The sequence below is a fragment of the Tursiops truncatus genome, chromosome 17 (assembly GCF_011762595.2).
Source record: "Tursiops truncatus isolate mTurTru1 chromosome 17, mTurTru1.mat.Y, whole genome shotgun sequence".
NCBI classification, from domain to species: Eukaryota; Metazoa; Chordata; class Mammalia; order Artiodactyla; family Delphinidae; genus Tursiops; species Tursiops truncatus.
Genome location: NC_047050.1, coordinates 76,975,470 through 76,993,524, shown reverse-complemented (window position 1 = coordinate 76,993,524; position 18,055 = coordinate 76,975,470). Strand labels below are relative to the sequence as shown.

The following is an 18,055-nucleotide window of genomic DNA, read 5'->3' as shown; positions in this document are numbered from 1 at the left end:
GCTGCCCTGCACTGCAAGGCTGGCCCTGCGTGCGTGTGGCCCCAGCCTGTGCGCCAGCTCCACCTCCCACCCCCACCAACAGCTGCCCTGTGCCACACCTGGGCCTGAGGATGAGCACCCAGAAGCTCAGCCCATCCTCTGCGGGTGGGTGAAGCAGCGGTCCCCCCACAGGGGTCCTGGGAAAGGGTGCAGGCTCCAGGCGGGCGCCTCTAGGACACAGGCCAGGGCGGGGGTCTGACGGTGTTCTAGACGGAGGTGATTCTGCCGGGGAGGGGAAGGTGGCGAGAGGGCCGTGGGCACAGGCCAGGCTTGGGCGAGGGGGGCCTGGAGGTATGAGTGGGTCCACCCTGGAGGCGGATGTGAGGGCAGAGCTACTCAGAGAGCCCTGCGGCCCAGTCAGAGTTGCATCCGGAAGGGTGGCTATAGTTACTGGGGAGGGGCCGGTAGCCGCCAGGAGAGAGGCTGCGCCCTGGGAGGGGATGGAGTAGAGACACCAGGAGATGTGAGCTCCCACCCCAAGACACTAAGTGGGGGCAGCCCCGTGCGAGTAGGCCATTTGCTGCATCCCCCAGGGCACCCTTGTCACCCACAGTCCCTCAAGCCTGGCCTGGAGGCCTGATGGGCAGCAGAGCAGCTCCCAGTGGGACGCCGCTGGCTCCGCTTGTCCCTGGTCAGTTGGGCGCACACACCAGCACCCTAGGAGCTCACTGGAAATGCAGGCTCCGGTCCCACCCGGGGCTCCAGGTCAGAAGCCGCGTTTCGCCAGAGCCCAGGTGATCCGTGTGCATCTGTGCGACGGATTGACAGGCCCGTCCAGAGCCAGCTTTCAGCCTGTGGCCCCTCAGTTTCCCCATTAAAATGCCTCCCTGCCGGCCCTGGCCCAAGAGAGAGGCCCAGAGGAGATGGCTATGCCTACTCAGAAGAGCTCTGGGGGAGCCGTGTCCCCCCAGACCCCAGGGCAGAGCTGTGACCCCCAGACCAGACCTCAGGGCAGGGCCCTGTCCTTAAGACTCCCAGAGCGGGTCCCCATGCCCGTGCTGCCTGCCTTCTTCCCAGCCCAACCTGGGGCCTCACGATCACTGCAGAGACAGGGAGGCCGAAGGCTCAGCACAGAGGGACAGGCAGAGAGAGGATTAGCAGACCTTCTGAGAGCCCCTGGGGCCCCTGGGGGGCAGGGCAAGGGGAGGCCCGGGAGGCATGAGTCAGGCTGGCCTGGCTGGCCCAAGCTCACCTCTAGCTAAATTCCTAGGTCTGCCTGACCAGGAAGCCGGCCGTATAAAGGCCCCCGGTGTCGGCTGTGGGGGACACAGGCGGTGTCCTGTGTTCCCAGTCCTAGCTGGCAGATGCCCCACGATGAGGCCACTCCTGGTGTTTCTGCTACCGGCTGTGCTGTGCACTGACCTGGGTAAGGGACGCTGACCTGGGTGGGAGGTGCCGGGTAGGGCTGGCTGCGGTCTGAGGGTCTGCGGCATCAGCCTGATGGGGGGCTGCAGGGATTGGGGGGAGAGGCCCTCGTGGCTGCTCCCTGACCAGCCAGACACGGAGACCTTGGTGTCCCTTTGGGCACAGTTTCTGGCATATCTGCCTCCTGTGGGGCGAAGGACCCTGGCGAGCGGTCCAAGGCGGCAGAGCTCTGGGCCAGGCAGGGGGACCTTGGTTCCAGTGAGGGTAACCAATTGTCCTGCTTTCCTGGGATTTCTGGGAGGTGGGACTGGTGCTAAAACCAGGGAAAGGAACCGGTCGCCCCCCTTCAGTCCCAGCTCTGCCCCTGCCTGATGACCTGGTTTTATGCCCTTGAACCCCAGCGCCTGATGCTTTTAAGGCCACCGGAAACGGGGCCTGAGGAGTGGGTGGTACAGCCCGTGATTATCAGCTGAATAATTATCATCCGGGGATAATTAGCCCCATCTGTGGCTTGCCTTGAGGGTGGCTGGGGGATGAGAGTTGAGGTGGAGCCGCCAGCTGTCGGGGAAGGCCCGGGGGCGGGGGGCGGGGGTAGAGGGCAGAGGGGAAGGAGCCACCTTGGGGATCAGTCCCAGATTGGGGGGGCTGGAAAGATAGGTGGAGGGGACTTTCGGGCAAGGGTGTGAGGCTGGTTCCGTGGACCGGGCAGTGGGCAGGGTCGCTTCTCAAAAGAGAGCCTGGTGCAGAGGTGAGTAGTGGGAAGAGAGAGCCGGTGCTGGGGAGGCGCCCCACCGCCTGTGCCCCGGGTCCAGCTGTGGGAGCAGGGCAGGGGGCAGGCGGGCTTGGGACGCCTCTGTCCTCCAGGGCTCAGCGCTCCTGGGAGGCTGACACCAGGATAGCACAGGGACCTAAGGAGCATTAACCCATTCATGCTCAGCACGGCCCAAGGACGTAGGGACTATCTGGACCCCTGTGGGGGAAACTGAGGCACAATAAGGTTCTTGGTCAAGGGAAGCTAGGAGTCTCTCCCCACCCCACCAGCGCCCAGGACTTAGTTGCACACAGAGGATTAGGAGCGGCCGGGGGTCACCCTGAGACACAGAGGCCTATTCTTCTTGGGGAGTTCCAGAAGCCTGACCTGGGAGGTACGGCCTCCGAGCCCGGGGCGGGGGCTCTGGAGGTCTGAGCTTGACCTCCTGCTTGCCTGTGGTCCAGCCACAAGCGCCCCAACCCTCCCCATAGGCGGAAATAGATTTGACATCAGTTGACCCATGTGGGCAAGGACACCCCACGGGGCACCCCGCCCGGGTCCCCCACAGCCCCCTACCCCGAGCCCTGGCAGAGAGGCGCCCTTTCCTACAGCGCAGCCCACGTAAGGGGCTCCTCGCTTTCCCACCTGCCCACTCGCCCTGTCACAGCTCCTGGGTCCTCGCAGCCTGGTCCCCGCCGGCCTGGCCTCCGCCAGGCTGCACCTTCTGCCCGAGGGTTCTTTCCCCAGATGACAAGTAAAAATCTGTTCATCTGTCCAGGCCCAGCTCCAGGGCCACCCACTCCAGGGAGCCTTCCCAGACGGCCCCCACCCTCTGTTAAGACCGTGGTCCCTCTCGGCCAAGTGCCCACAGAGTGTCTGTTGCACACTCCGCGCCAGCACACTCGGGGTTACGCGCTGCACCTCGGGCGGCCACCCTTGCACGGCCTTTGGGGCCTCCAGGACAGGAGCCTTGTCCCGGTCTCCCTGTCGGTGGGACCTAGGGCCGGCTGCTCAGCATTCAGGGGTGAGCCAGGACCGGCCCTTTTGCTGCAGACTCCCCATCGATCGGCCTGGGGTGGGGTGCACCAGCAGGCCCCAGGCATTGAGGGGCAAGGCCTTTCCTTCCTGTTAGTAAACAACACTTAACACCTACTGTGTGCAGGCAGCAGTCCTGAGCCTGGAGCCCCATCCTGTAGGTAAGGACACTGCGGCCCAGAGAGGGACGGGGCAGTGAGGAAGAGGACCCAGGTCGTCTCTGTCCCGGGGGAGCCTGCAGACCTCCACCCACCGCCTCTGCCCGCACTCCTGCTGCCAGACTGGCGCTCACACACACAGGGCCAGTGGAGCACAGCAGTCCCTGCCCCTCGGCCTGTCCCAGGGGACCAGGAAGAGGGGGCGCTCGGTCTAGCCCCAGGCCCGGGCCCCCAGGCTGCCCACCCCAGTGGCCGCCCGAGCCCCCAGCCCAGACTGACCACGGGTCTGCTTCCTTTCCTCCCAGCCCAGGCCCTGCAGTGCTGCGGCCTCGAGCCCTGCGAGCCTCTGGTGGAGTGCCCCGCCCAACAAGTACTGTGTGATTATGCGCCCTGGTAAGTACCCACGCCCCGCCCTGACGCCCTGCACGCCCTGCACGCCTGCACACCCCGCTGGCCTCTCCTCGGCCCACCCAGACCCTCGGGGGACACCACGCCCTCCAGCAGGAATCCCCACAGTGGGGCCCACCCCAGGGCTGTAGGGGGCAGGGACTACCCATCCTTGTTTGTAATACTCACGTGTCCATGCAAGGGTCGGTTAAGAGAAACTCCTTCAGCAGCCCAACAACACCGTCACAGCAAGGCCCCAGCATGGGCTTCCCTGTTTGAGTGAGTCCATGTAAAATACTTGGGAGGGAGGGAGCAGGCGGTCCATGGATTCTGCAAGATGTGGGCACGCAAGGAGGGTGATGGCTGGGACGCCTGGCCTCGGTCGGCAGCCCGGCGGGGGTGCCTCTCCCGGGCTCCCCACCTCACATCATGGGTGGCAGGACCCCTGACCTGGGCACCTCGCACTGTGCTGGGACCCCGGCCTGCCCTGCCCAACCACACCCAGACCCTGCCTTCTCCAGGCTCCCCTCACACCCCCAGGGCAGGCCCCTCCTTCCTCCAATCTTCAGGTCTGAGCAGCCGCGAGCTGAACCGGGGCCCAAGCTCTCGAGTAGGGCCTGCTGGTGACAGTGACAGGCAGGGTCAGGGTCCCTCCAGCCGCCTCGCTCTCCCACCTTCCTGTCCACTGGTCAGCCAGAGCATTTATGCATCACAGACCCACGGGGTCTCCTTCCTTCCTGCCTCCGGGGCTCAGGGTGCTGAAATCGGAGAGGGACGGAGCCTCTGGAAGGCCACTGGTGCCCCTGCCAGCCCCTGCCAGGCGAAGTCAGACCTTTCCCATGGTACCCTGGTTGCCCACGGGTGGGGGGGGCATCGGTACTGGGAGGTGGCCCTACCTCCCCCAGAGGCGACCCCGCAGGGTGCTGAGAGAGAAGGAATAGAGCTGCAGGGCTGCTCTGAGCTGTCTGAGGCGTGGGGTCTGGTGAGTTTGCTCGTCCTCGGTCTTGGGGGCCCCGCTGTGCCTTGGAGGGGCAGGCGGCGCTTTATGGGGCGGTCCTCAGCAAGGCACATGCTCAGGTGGGGACGCAGCACTTCCCTCTTCTCTAGGAAGCCAACTTCTGTCCCGAACCCCCTGGGCCAGAGAGGCAGAAACATGCTTTCAGCAAATCCCGTGCTGGGGGCTGACACGGCACCCCCCGGGTAGCCCCTCGGGGCTTCAGTGTACCCCGGCAGGGGTGCTCAGCTCTGTGCCCACCCCTGCCCATCCTACATCCCCGATCAGGGCACGCCAGGCGCCCGGAGCTCTGAGTCTCCGCCCAGGGCCCAAGGCCCCTGGCTCTCCAGAGGTTTTGCTCCTCCACACGTCTGCCCAGGGCCCTTCCTCAGGAGCCCGTCTACCTGCCCCAGAGGGAGGAAGGCCCTTCCTGTTCCCGGCAGCCACGTCTCTGGCCCCAGAGCCTGTGTGCCCAGCCACTGTTGGTCCCTGCTCCTGTGACAGGGCAGTGGTGGCCGTTCCGTCGGGGAGCACAGCAGTCCCGAGAAGTGCAGGGCAGCAGAGGTTTCAAGCCAGTGGGAGGGGGCCTGCCCTCCTGTGGGACTCCTGCCCGCTGTCTGCACCTTGGGCTATGTCTGGGGGACAAGATAGGCTGAGGGTGCCCTGCCTTGCAATAAGGGTGTCAGGATTCCCTTGGGGGCCCTCCCAGCCCCCAGCACAGCCAGGCCCAGAGGCCCAGGAAGAGGTGTTTATGGGGCACGTATGGGGCAGCCATCCCAGTAGCAAAGGTGGAGCTCAGGGTTGGACCCCTCCACCCAGCCTTAGAAGCTTGGGGCTTCTTCTCTTAAGGAAAGTGGAAATTTCCTTTCTTGCCTCTCTTCTCTGACCAACCTTCCCTCTGGGGCAGGCCCCACCCCTACAAGTCCCAACGGAGAGCCACGTTGGACGCCACATGACGACTCATGGCCACCTCCTCCAAGAGCTTCTGTGTTCAGAAGTAGGGGTGGGGCAAGGGGGCTGTTTCCAGATGAAGGCACTCACTCTCCCTCACTACAGATGAGCAAACTGAGGCACGAAGAGCCTTCCGGACCCTTTCCCGGCCCCCCAGCTCCTGGTGGGGGAGTGGTGGTCTGCACCCAAGCCTGAGTTCTCTCTATGCCCACCTACAGGTGCCCCCCAGTCATTAAATCAACAGACACTCAGAGGTCACGTGGACACAGACACCACGGTGACACAGCAGACCTGGGGGCCGTAGCCCGCAAACCGACAAGCAAAGGTGGGCCCGCAAGTTCTGACGGGGACTCGGGAGGAGGTCGGGTGCTGCAGGGCTCACTGGCCTCTCAGAGGGCGAGGTTGCGGCTGTGATCCTGACCACAGGCGGGCAGCCGGACGGCAGGTGCAAGGGCCCGGAGGTAGGGAAGGGCTGGAGGGACTTCAAGAGGACCCCCGGCGGGAAGACTGAGGGTGGGCACCTGACGTGCCAGCAGAGCAGGGCTCTCGGGCAGCGGGGCAGGGAGGCTGGCTCCGACCCTGGAGCCCCCGCTTCTGCTGCTGGTTTAGGGAGGAGCATTTAGGGGGCGCGGGGGTGGGGCCATCTGTGGAAGGCTCAGGCTTCGACCTGTTATTTCTGAAATCCCTGAGGGAGGGTGGGGTGGGAGGGCAGGGAGGCAGCTGGAGCTCAGAGGGCTTGGGAGCAGGGGTGACTCTGCAGTCTTCTGGGCTAGAAGCCCAGACCGCCAGCCAGCAGGGGTCCTGGAGCACCAGGCCCTCCGTGTGCCCTGGGCTTCGCAGTCAGAGCTGCTTCCTCTGTTCTGGGCACATCCCTGGGGGCTCCTGGGCCTCTGTGAGTCACCTTTCCTCCAGCCAGGGAGGCTGCCCCTGCTCCCTTCTTACATAACATCCAAAGTTATGACGGCACAAACCCTCTGATCCCCTGAGCCCCTGGGATTGTAGTCATGAGCTCCTGGCAGGCCCAGACTGGGACCCACCTCCCTGCCCCAGGGCTGTACCCACACCCAGAGAGGGCTGCAACAATATGCAAACTCCTGGACCAGGACTGGTGCCAGAGCCGGGTCCCTGAGGCCACCAAGCTGAGCAGAAAGCGTTGGAGCTGGGCTGTTCCAGACCCCAAGCTCAACAGCCGCCTGAAGCCTGGAGGAGCAGACGCCCGGCCCCGTGAGGACAGAGTGCCACTAGCTCCCAGGCCACGTGGCTGCTGCAGACGCCGCCCTGCTGGCTCCCATCGCCCTGTGCCTGGGAACCGTGTCTGCAAAATGCAGGGTCTGCAGAGAGGCTGTCCACGTCTGAAATCGGGGTCTCACTGCAGACTGAAGACTTCCCCGACACATAGTCCCAATTCCAGAGTTTCATCAGCTGTTTCCAAAAAACCTTTTTGTTAAATTCTAGGTTGTCCTGGCCATATTTTAGTGGGGCTTAAAGAGTGGCAGCACCCAAAAAGGGGTCATTTCCTGTTCCCAAGGGGCAGGGGACAAAGTGACAGGGGTGGAGGGTTGCCAAGGAAAGGAATTTCCACTGCCCTGTGTAAGAGGTACTAGTGCCAAAGACGGACAGATACGGAGCGCATGATTTATATTAGATATTTATTCCCCTCTTAAGGGCTAGGATCAGTGATGTCCTCCCAAAGCCCTTCTCCTCCCCAGTTAACATAATCTTAAATGAAAAGGGAGTGTCTGCATGTCAGGTGTTGCAAGTTCCAGAGCTGCCTGCCAACCACCTGCAGACCTAAGGCTCTCAGAGTCCCACCAGGTTTCACTCCGTGGTCTTTGAGAATTACTGTTTTCTCTTGTCAGGGGTAGGTGTGTGTATAAATGAGGAAGGGAAGAGGAGAGAGGAGAGAGGAGATAGAGAAACATCACTGTAATTATTTCCTAGAGGACATGTAAGTGGAATGAGTAGATGGGTAGATGGTGGATGGTTGAATGGATGGATGGACAGATGGATAGATTGATAGACGGATGGAAGATGGATGAATGCGTGGATAAAAGGAAGGGTGGATACATGGATGGATAGGTAGATGAGTGGATATACGGATGGGGAGGGTGGATGGATGGATAATGGATGGGTGGATGGACACATGGATAGATGGATGGATGGCTGCATGCGTGCATGATGGATAGATGAGTGGATGGGTGGGTAGGTGTTGGGAGCAAGTGAGGACAGAGAAGTGAGGGTGGAAAGTGAGAAGGGCCCTGTGGTCACTACCCCAGAACCTATACCCATGCCTTCACGGAAGGACGCAGCTCACACCTGAGGGCTTCGCCCTCATCACCCAGATCCCCAAGTCCCAGTGTCCTCTCAGGGACACAGCCAGAGAAGCTGACGGTCAGGGCCCGTGTGGGGCTCCGTGGAGAGGTGCCCAGTGCTGGCCCTAGGAGCTGCTGTGAGCAGGGCTCCCGTGAGGCCTCTCTCAGGGGGATTGCTCTCCCTTGGCCCTAGGGCTCCTGCCCAGCCACTCCTGGCAGCAGGCTGTGCTTCCAGGCAGGGAAGGGCTGCCCACGGGCAGCAGGCTGTGCTTCCAGGCAGGGAAACGCTGCCCATGTCGCTACTCCCTGGATTTTCCGTCTGGCCGAGCAGGAAAGAGGGGCCCCGCATGTGTGAGAGGCCAGTGCAGAGGGGCAGAGCCGGCCTTGGACCCCAGCCCCCGGCCCAGCCCAAGGATATTAACTGCACCCAGAAGCCTCGCCCAGCGATGGGGAGAAGGTGTCTCTGGAGCAGGGCAGCTGGTGGCCAGGGCCCCAGGGGATGATCTAGGATGGATGGGGCCACGCCAGGCCCTGGGCAGTTGGTGAGAGAGACCTACATCTAGGCCCGCGGCCCTGGGTGTAAGGGCAACTCTCCTGCACCAGGAAGGATGAGTGGAGAGGCCAGGGTGAGGGTCAGAGCCCCATGCTGGGGGGCCAGGCCCAGCTCTGGCTCCCACTCACTGACTGGGTGACCCTGGGCAAGGCCCTGCCCTCTGTATGTCAGCTGAGGGAGGCCCCGTATGCTGCAGGTGTGTGACTTACAGGAACAGAGCAAGCCCAAGGGAAACCCTGCATCACTCCGCTGCCTGACTCAGGGGAAGTCACCTCACTCCAGCTGGGGAAGGAGAGAGAGACAGAAAGGGAGCATGACCCCCAAGGCCATGCACGGCCCCTGAGCCAGACCCTGGCTGCCTTGCCGGGATGCCCTTCCCCACTCCACCCCGGGGAGAGCCCCCCTGGGTCCCTCGGCCTCCCTGATAATCATGCTCACGTGGGGTACACACAGAGCATCACGTGTCCACCCCCTCGACGTCTCCCCAGCTAGTCAGGGGGCCCTGAAGCCTGGACCTGTCTCTCCTCGTTCAGTCTCCATTGCACCCTCTGTGCCTGGTACGTGCTGAGTCCTTCTAAAACTCTGTTGAAGGAATGAAGGAGGGGGTGAATGGGGTGCCTCGAGGTGGAGGGAGGTTTGGGGGTATGGCCGGGGCCGGGGCTGCCCTTATGGTGGCCTGAGCTGAAGAAGCCTGTCCCGGCCTGAGGTTTGGAGGGCAGGCCTGGGGGCCTTTTGGAAGGCCTGGGGTGCCTGCTGTGCCACGCTGGGCCAGGCGCTTCCCTCTCTGGGCCACACTCCTGCTCTGTGTAACCCCAGTGGCCCTGCCCCTCTCCCATGCCCCACACTCCTGCTCTGTGTAACCCCAGTGGCCCTGCCCCTCTCCCATGCCCAGGCTGAGACGAGGGGGAGCGGGCAGGAAGGCAAGGTGCAGGGAGAGGGCCCGGGCAGGAGAACCTCAGCTGCAGGCAGAGGTCTGGGCTTGTCCTGGCGTCTGGCTTCCTGGCCAGCTGAGTTCAGGGAGCAGGCAGGGCTGGGGGTGGGTGTAGGGGGTAGTATTCCCTCCAAGGCCTCTCCTGGGCGTCACGCCTGCTGGTACAGTCAGGTCTAGGGACCCAGGCTGATAGGAGGGCTCGGGTTCTGGAAAGCAGCTGCTCTCTCCAGCATGTGAGGGCGGAGGGAAGGAGGGGTCAGTGGTGACAGAAACAAGCCAGTCTCTGCCCCACTCCCGGATGACCTGGCGCCAGCCCGGCCCTCTCTGGCCCTTATTTCCTCACCGGTGAAAGGGGTTGGTAGGGGACGAGCTTCAGGGCTCCTCTCTCCCCTGAACCCGGCCTCTAAGACCGTGGTGGCCAGAGCACTGCCTGCAGGAAGCCCTCCCCGACTGCACCGTCCTGGTAACTCCCAGTTCTCTGAGAGCCCCAGTCATGGAATCACCCACTTTCTCCCACAAGTAAAGTGTATCTGGGGTTGATGTTTCTGCTAGGAAGCCCCAGGAGAGGCAGCTCGCGTCCTCGTGGGCAGCCCTGCTGGGGCAAAGGCCTCCTTCCCACAGAACAGGACCAGCTGCCGCCTCTGCTCCAGTGTCTAGCCCTGCCACCAGGGCACACAGCCACGTAAAAGCCTGAGGTGCCTCACGGAGGTGGATAGGGGGTACAGGGCCCCCTCCAGCCCCACATGCAGGGACCCCACTGCCCAGCTCCCTCACGCCCAGACCTCCACTCCCAGCCGGCCCGACATCCCTGGATCCTGCAGCACCACCGGGCCCGACAGGAAATCCAATCCCCCAGACCTATTTTTCCAGCAGCTTCCATGACCCTTGGCCAAGTAGTCACCACTCCCCACCTGCCACCTGCCACCCCTCGCTAGTTGCCACCCTGTCACTGAGCCCTTTGCCCTGCTTCCCAGGGCCTCCTGGGCACCCTCCTTCCACTCCAAGGGAGGCCTCAGAGCTCAGGGTGACTTTCCCTCTCTGGATCAGGGCCCAGGGACCCCCACGTCACCTGTCTTGTCAATCCAGACCCCAGCTGCCTTAAACAAGCCCCAGGGACCAGCCAGTAGGCCAGGCAGCCTTTGCGGGCTCAGGTGGCTGATGCGGGGCTGCCTCGGGGGCTCCTGCCTGCCCCCCCCGTGCCCCCCAGGATCCTGGAAGGCACCGCAGCACCACCCCTCCACCATCGTGCAGGTCTTGCAGGTCCAGTGACTGCTTCAGGCTGGGCACACCTCTTTGGACCCCCAGCATCACGATATGCACCCCTGACTCGGCAGGGAGGAGGTGAGGCCCAGCTCAGAAGCCAGCTTGCCCGGGGGCCTGCCAGGAGGAAAGGCCAGGGGTCTGTAGCCCAGACCTGACCGTCCTGAGCCTCTGCTCCAAAGAGCCTTAGGCTGGCCCAGATCCCCACAGCAGGCGCTGCCCCACCAGACCCTCAGGGGGATGTCCACCGGCAGGTTCGGCTGCTGGCAGCGGCCCAGGGCCGACCTCCATCGGTGCCCCGGCCCCACTCAGCGTCATCACAGCCTGCCTCTGCGGGTCCCACCCGCACCTCCTAGCAGGGTCTGCCGGGCACATTGGAGAAGTAGTGGGGTCCCAGGGCCAGCAAGCAGACAGGGAAACCTGTGGGGAGAGGGACAAGGGAAGGGGGAGCCTACGCGCAGAGGCCCGAGTCCTTCCTGTGAGCAGTGCTGGAGGGGGAAGGTGCGGCGGGATCTGCCCGGCAGCCCCCAGCCGAACCCTGCACCGGGAGGGGCCCTAGGCCTGGCCTGGAAGAGCACACTGCCTTTCAGGACCAAAGCAGACATGGAGAGCAATTGTCACAAGGCAGGACACAGGCAGCTGCTGGAGGAGGGCCGGGCTGGAACATGGCGGAGGGAGCACTTGGCGAGGAGGGGGCCTGGGCCTGGAAAGATGGGAGGCAGGGGCGGTGGAGACGACGGGGGGTTGAGTCTTTGCCTCCACACCACCCCCTCCCCAGCATCCAGCCCCTGCCCCTCCTCCGAAGCCCCAGGCCCCGCTGGACTTCACATCCCTCACCCAGTTGGTGCTCACCTCTCCGCAGGCACATCTGGCATCCACGTCCCTGCCCCGAGAGCTTCTCTTTCCCCTTCTCCCGAGGTCCAGACATCTTAGTGAACACTTCACTTCCCTAGAGTCTTTTCCCCAGGACCCCTGGGGGTCAACCTAGCAACCCAGAGCCCCCGGGAGCCCAAGAAGGCAGGGCCTGAACCTCCTCCTGCACCACGCCCCTCGGCCCCGAGCACAGCACTGGGCACCCCCAGGGCAACCACACAGGCTTGGGACTCTGTGACCTTATCTGAGGGTGGAAGTCAGAGACAAAGCGGAAGGTCAAAGACAAAGTAACCAGAGCTGGGCAGAGGACAGAGAAGAGGCAGGCTGCAGAGCCAGCTGAGGCCTCTGTCCCCAGCCCAGAGAAGGGCAGGCGGTGGGGGGTGGTGGGGGGTGGTGGTGGAGCGCGGGCAGAGATCCCTCCAGCTGGCAGGGCAGGGGTGCGCCTCGCTGGAGGGCGTGGGACAGGCCGGAAGGGGCAGGTCCCCGCCCCTCCCTCCCACCAGCACCGGTCCCAGCTATAAGGCCTCCGGAGAGGAGGGGCTCCCACTGCCCCGGGAACACCCGAGATGAAGACAGCCCTGCTGTTCCTTGTTGCCCTGGCTGTGGCTTCTGGGCCAGGTGAGGGGCTGGCTGGGGGCTGGGGGCAGTGGGGAGCCGGACGCTGGAAGCCTGGAGTTGCTCACCTCTAGGCACGGAGAACCTTGGCGTTGTGAACCCTAGAACAAAGTGAACCCCGCATCTTAATTTTGTGGGATCACAGACTTAACAATATTTCAGAATCAGAAAATCAACCCCAAGAATCAGACGTTCTGAGAGGGAGCGATGCTGGGAGTTGTCTTCAGATGCCTCTCCTGGGGAAAGACAGATACTCAGGGTTCAGCCCCTGATCCCCCTCTCCAGGGCCCAGGGCCCTCCTGGGTCACCCATCCCCCTCCCCCCCGCAGGCTCAGCATGGCCAACCTGACAGCCTCCGGGACCCCAACGTAGCCTCAGGTCCTCACCGTGGGCTCCCCACCAGGAGACAGCCCCCAGGGTGGGGACTGCAGCCAGGTCCTGTGAGCCACTATCAGCAAATCCCAGAGCCTCTGATGCCCCTGGGGAAGGGTCTTCAGTGCACCCCATACTGGCCACCTCCTCACTGGTCCTCTAGGGATGCCCGGCACCGGACAGCTCCTCCGGGTGGGCTGCCAGGGCCCCAGCAGAGAGGGACTGTCACCTCCTGCCTCCTGAGGCTGTGTGCAAGACCTGAACCCTGGCGGGGCCCAGGGGCCTCAGAGGCGACTGGCCTAGGGCAGGGGTGACAGAGGGCTCTGTCCAGGAATCTTTTCTGGCAGTAAACCCAGGCATCCCTGTCTCCCTGGGAGGTCTCCCCGGGGCCTGCTGAAACCCCTACACCCTCGCCCCCAGCCCAGGCTCTCCAGTGTCACGTATGCACAAGCTCCACCAACTGTGAGAAACCTCAGAGCTGCTCAGTCAAGTCCAACTTCTGCAAGACGGTGACCAAGGGTGAGCGATCTGGGGGAGGGGAAAGGGGCCCCTGCAGGACACTCCAGGGCTCTGTCCCGGTGCCCCAGGGCTTGGAGGATCATCCCTGGGGAGGATGGTGGGAGTGATCTCGGTGACTGACCGGTCACGGTGGCGATGGAAGCTGGGAACTGGTACTTGGGAGGCCCTGGGGGTCGGAGGCGGTGCCTGGCCTGACCTCGCCCGCCCGTCCCCAGTGGAGCCCCTATCTGGGAACCTGGTGGAGAAGGACTGCGCGGAGTCGTGCACGCCCACGCACAACCTGCAGGGCCAAGTCAGCAGAGGGGCCTCGGCCACCCTGTGCTGCACGGGCGACCTGTGCAACGGGAGTCTGCAGAGCGCTGCGCCCGCCCGCGCCCTGCTCACCAGCGCCCCCCTCGGCCTGGCGCTGGCCCTGGGCCTCCACGCCCTCACCTGGGCCGCCAGCCTGTGACCCTCGGGACCGGGGCCCCACCCCCTCCTCTCCCTGGCCAGGATGGGGGCTCAGACACCCTGGCTGGGGGCTCCCCTGGAAGGTCTAGGGCAGGGCGGTGGTGCGGCACGAAGAGCTGCAGGCTTGGAGCCGCCCCTCCCCCAGCACAAGAGGACGCCCCTCCCTGAGCAGCGAGGGGAGGAGGGGGGACAGGAGGCATTCGGCTCCCTTCAGGCTTCATATTCGTTCTGTTTGGTTTCCGTTTATTTTTCTACCCAAAGCCCTGCACCGGAATAAATGGTTGCAAACCAGCGTGGTCATGTCTGTGCTAGTTCCGGGAGTAGAGGAGGTGGGGAGGAGCCATCCACACACACCGGCCCCCAAGTCCCAGGGTTTGTCACCCAGGGCCAGTCTCGGCAGCGTGCATGATGCCTGGAGGGGCACCATCACCCTTCACCCCCGGAGGGGACACGACCCTCCCCAGACACCTCCTCTGCAGCCCCAGACAAGGAGGGCCCTCCTGGGGGAGGCCTGAGTAGGCGCGCTGGCAGAAGTTTGTCAGTGGAGCAGTGATGCGAGGCCGTAGCTCTTCACCAGGCAGCCACCAGCCTGCCTGAGACCACGCGGTGGAACCCCTCCCTGCAGGGCCGCCCCGCCCACCCTGCCAGCCCTTCCCCCACCTCTCACGGCCAAGCCCCGCCTGCCCAGGCTCGCCCGGGTCCCACCTTGTCCTACCAGGTGACCTTGAGCAACACCCTCAGCCCGCGGCAGGTCTCTCCCGCTCCGCGCTCCCGTGGGCTGAGATCCGACCGTAGCTCCTGCTGCGACGGGAATATTCCGAGGACCAGCGCGCCCCCCCCCGGTGGCCACCGGGGAGCCGGGCCTTGGGAGGAGTTGCCAAGGGGGCATGCCTCTCCCCTCCCTCAGAGCCCACTCTGTGCCCTCGGCACCCGGCACCCGGGGCAGGGAGTGGAAAGGCCGGATCAGACACACGGGCCACTGCGGTCGGACAGACGGGCGGGGACGCACAGGGCGCGGACCATCCCGAGTCCTCGGGATATCCCACAGCAGGCCGGCCGTGTGGCTGGGATTTGAATCAAGAGGTGGGGGGTCAGGGACATCCGCCTCCGGAGAGGGGAGGGTGCTCTGAGCTGGGCCAGCTGGAGCCAGGGAGGAGAGTGCCTCCTGGTGCCAAACTCCGGAGAAGACCCTTCACCCCCCACCTGGAAGCCAGGGGTGCGGTCAGCAAACTTGCGGGGGCAGAAGGAGGAGGAGGCTGCCACACGGGGTCAGGGAAGGCTCCGCAGAGCAGCCATCCCTGAAGGGACACCGAGGCCACCTGGGGCCCAGGTTAGAAACCCCCGCCAGGTGGAAGAAGTTAACTACATGATGACCAGGCTGTAGCCATGACATAAGCTGCCACAATTCTGAGAACTGGCCTCAAAGAAACGGGAACAAACCAACCCTGGAAACGAAGATTAACTGTACTTAAAACAATCAAGATGACGCTGATCAGACCACTGATAGCCAATTTCAAGATGACTGTCAGTTGATTGATTTTCTCTATTGATTTTCTTCTTCTATTTCCTTGGTTTTTTGGCTCTTATTTTTATCATTTCCTTTATTTTGCTTACGTGCGGTTTGATTTACTCTTGTTCTAGTTTCTGAAGGTGGGATCATAGGCCATTATGTCGAGAACTTTATTTTTTCTCATACAAGTGTTAGTGCCAAAATTTTCCTTCTAAACATTGCTTTAGCTGCATCTACTAACTTTGATATATTGTGTTTTCATTTTCATTCAGTTAGAAATACTTTCTAATTTCCTTTAAAATTTTTCCTTTAGCCCACCGGTTATTTAGAAATGTGTTGCCCAGTTTCTAAATATTTGGTGATCTTATTTTTCTGTTCTTGATTTAATTCCATTGTAGCCCAAGAAAATAATTTGTAGGATTTCAATCCCTGTAAATTTGTTGAGATTTATTTTACGGTCCACAATAGGTCTATCTTGATTAATATTCTGTGTGTCCTTGAAAAGAACAGGCTCTCCTTCTGTACTTATCAAGCAGGTCACATGGGCTGGTAGTGTTGTTCAAGTCTCCTTTATCGTTATTCATTTTCCGTTGACTTCTATGAGCTCTTAAGAAAGGAGTGTTGGGCTTCCCTGGTGGCGCAGTGGTTAAAAATCCACCTGCCAATGCAGGGGACACGGGTTCGAGCCCTGGTCCGGGAAGATCCCACATGCTGCGGAGCAACTAAGCCCATGCGCCGCAACTACTGAGCCTGCGTGCCTAGAGCCCATGCTCCGCAACAAGAGAAGCCACTGCAACGAGAAGCCCGCGCATTGCAACGAAGAGTAGCCCCCCACTCACCATAACTAGAGAAAGCCCGCGTGCAGCAACGAAGACCCAATGCAGCCAAAAAAAAAAAAAATTCTCTAAGAAAGGAGTGTTGAAATCTCTGGCTGGAGTCATGAATTTTCTTTTTCTCCTTTTTGTTCTCTCAGGTTTTTTGGCTTTGTGTGTTTTGAAACTCAGTTGTTAGGTGCATAAACATTTAGGATTGCTATGTCCCCTTAATGAACCGATCCTTTTATCATTATGTAACGTCCTTCTTTATTCCTGGCTATATCTTTTGCTCTAAAATCCACTTTGTCTGACGTGAGTGTGGTCACTCCTGCTTTCTTTTAATTACTGTGAGCCTGGTGTCTCTTCCTCCGTGCTTTGCCTTTTAACCTACATGTGATCTTACATGTACAGTGGACTTCTTGAGCGCAGCAGAGACATGGCTCTTTCTCGTTTTATTTAATCTGACCACCTCTGCTTCCTAGTTGGGGTGTTTGGACCTTTCAGTGTGATTAGAGGCGTCATGGGTTTAACTCTCTCACCCCGCCTTCTGTCTTCTCTCTGTCCCACTTGTTCTTTTTCCTTTCCCCTCTTTTTCTGCATTCTTGTCAATGACCAGATTACTCTCTGTGATTCCATTTTATCTCCTTTGTTACTTTATTCAGTAGAGCTCTTTGATTTTTCTTTTCTTGCTCTTTCTTTACTTTTTTTTTTTTAATTCTAGAAAAGAATTCTTTTTGCCTTTGCATGTCTGAAAATATCTTTATTTCCCCTTCACTTTTCAGAGATGTTTTGGGGGGGCATATAATTCCAAGTTGTTTGTTTTGTTTTTGTGTTTTGGTATTTCAAATATTGCTTCACTGTGTTGGCTTGTACTGTTTCTGACAAGGAACCTGCTGGCGTCCTTCTTTTCTTGTGCATCACGCAATGTCTGCTGTTAGTGGTTTCTCTTTATCACTGTTTTTTTAAAAAATTTTATTTATTTTATTTATTTTTGGCTGCGTTGGGTCTTTGTCGCTGTGTGCAGGCTTTCTCTGGTTACAGCGAGCAGGGGCTACTCTTCGTTGCGGTGCCTGGGCTTCTCATTGCAGTAGCTTCTCTAATTGTGGAGCACAAGCTCTAGGAGCATGGGCTCAGTAGTTGTGGCTTGCGGGCTCTAGAGCGCAGGCTTAGCGGCTGTGGAGCACAGGCCCAGTTGCTCCACGGCATGTGGAATCTTCCCGGACCAGGGCTCGAACCTGTGTCCCCTGCACTGGCAGGCAGATTCTTAACCACTGCGCCACCAAGGAAGCCCCTATCACTGGTTTTAAGCAATTGATCACGATGTGTTTTGGTATAGTTTTCTTCAATTTCTTGTGCTTGAGGTTCATTGAATTTCTGGGTTCCATGAGTTTATAGTTTCCCTGAGGGGAATTCAGGATAGAGGAAAACTGGATACTTGCCCTAAATAGCTAAGATGCACATCAAAGGAATAATTTCAAGGAGCCCAGACTCTTGCATCTTCCCGAACAGAGAAAAGCACTAAAATCATTAACTTGCGATGTCTACTTTTCGTGACTAGCAGTGATCTTTTGATGTTCGAGTACATTTGTTTGTTTGTTTGTTTCTTCCCAGCAAGAACTCCTATATGTCCCGGCTCCTCCCTTACCTCTTTGGACCAGTTCCTCAGAGCTGAGAGGCTGTCTCCTGGGCTATAGTCCTCAGTAGGGTCCCCAAATAAAATATTAACTCAAGACTTTTAGGTTGTGAGGGTTTGTATTTTTTTCGGTTGACACAAGGTTTCTCCTCCAGCCCTGTGTGAGCTCTGGGAACCCTTGTGCCTGCTCCTTCCACATCTTGGGGTTGGTTCCTCAAATGTGTGCACTGATGGGCCCTCAGCTGAAGACACACGCACCCTCTGCTGACCTCCCCAGCCCTGTGGGTTGGAGAGGGGACAGTTCTCTCCTCTCTGCCCTGTGAGATCCAGCTGCTTTGGCTTCCCTGAACTCTCCTCTCCTCAGTCAGAGAGTCCCGGGCTCTGTCTGGGTTTCCCCTCCCTGCTCTGTGGCCTGCAGCTCCTTTGTCTCCCCCACCTCCAGGGTCACGGCCCCTGCTGCCTGCTGTGCGACCTCGGAGAACCGTGGCTTCATTTATTTTGCCCCATTTTTCAGTTGTTTAAAGGCAGGAGG

At 60.6% G+C, this 18,055-nt stretch overlaps 1 protein-coding gene and 1 long non-coding RNA gene across 3 annotated transcripts in view; one reads left to right on the top strand and one right to left on the bottom strand.

Moving 5' to 3' along the window:
• The window catches only part of LOC117308739 (uncharacterized), a 33,686-nt gene extending 18,538 nt beyond the window's left edge, over positions 1–15,148 (bottom strand). The window contains exons 1-4 of one of the 2 annotated variants that reach the window (XR_012327450.1): positions 14,281–15,148; positions 11,589–12,325; positions 4,632–11,439; positions 3,925–4,065 (exon numbers count right to left, since the gene is read on the bottom strand). This is a non-coding gene — a long non-coding RNA (uncharacterized lncRNA). Of the gene's footprint in view, positions 1–3,924; positions 4,066–4,631; positions 12,326–14,280 lie in introns of both variants that reach the window. The other variant, XR_004522916.2, reaches the window with a different exon arrangement.
• On the top strand, positions 12,114–13,857 carry LY6D (lymphocyte antigen 6 family member D). The gene is made up of 3 exons (XM_033843261.2): positions 12,114–12,227; positions 13,017–13,115; positions 13,331–13,857. The coding sequence occupies exons 1-3, from the start codon at positions 12,176–12,178 to the stop codon at positions 13,564–13,566; spliced, it is 387 nt and encodes a 128-aa protein (XP_033699152.1). The 5' UTR covers positions 12,114–12,175; the 3' UTR covers positions 13,567–13,857.
• Positions 15,149–18,055: the final 2,907 nt, after the last annotated feature.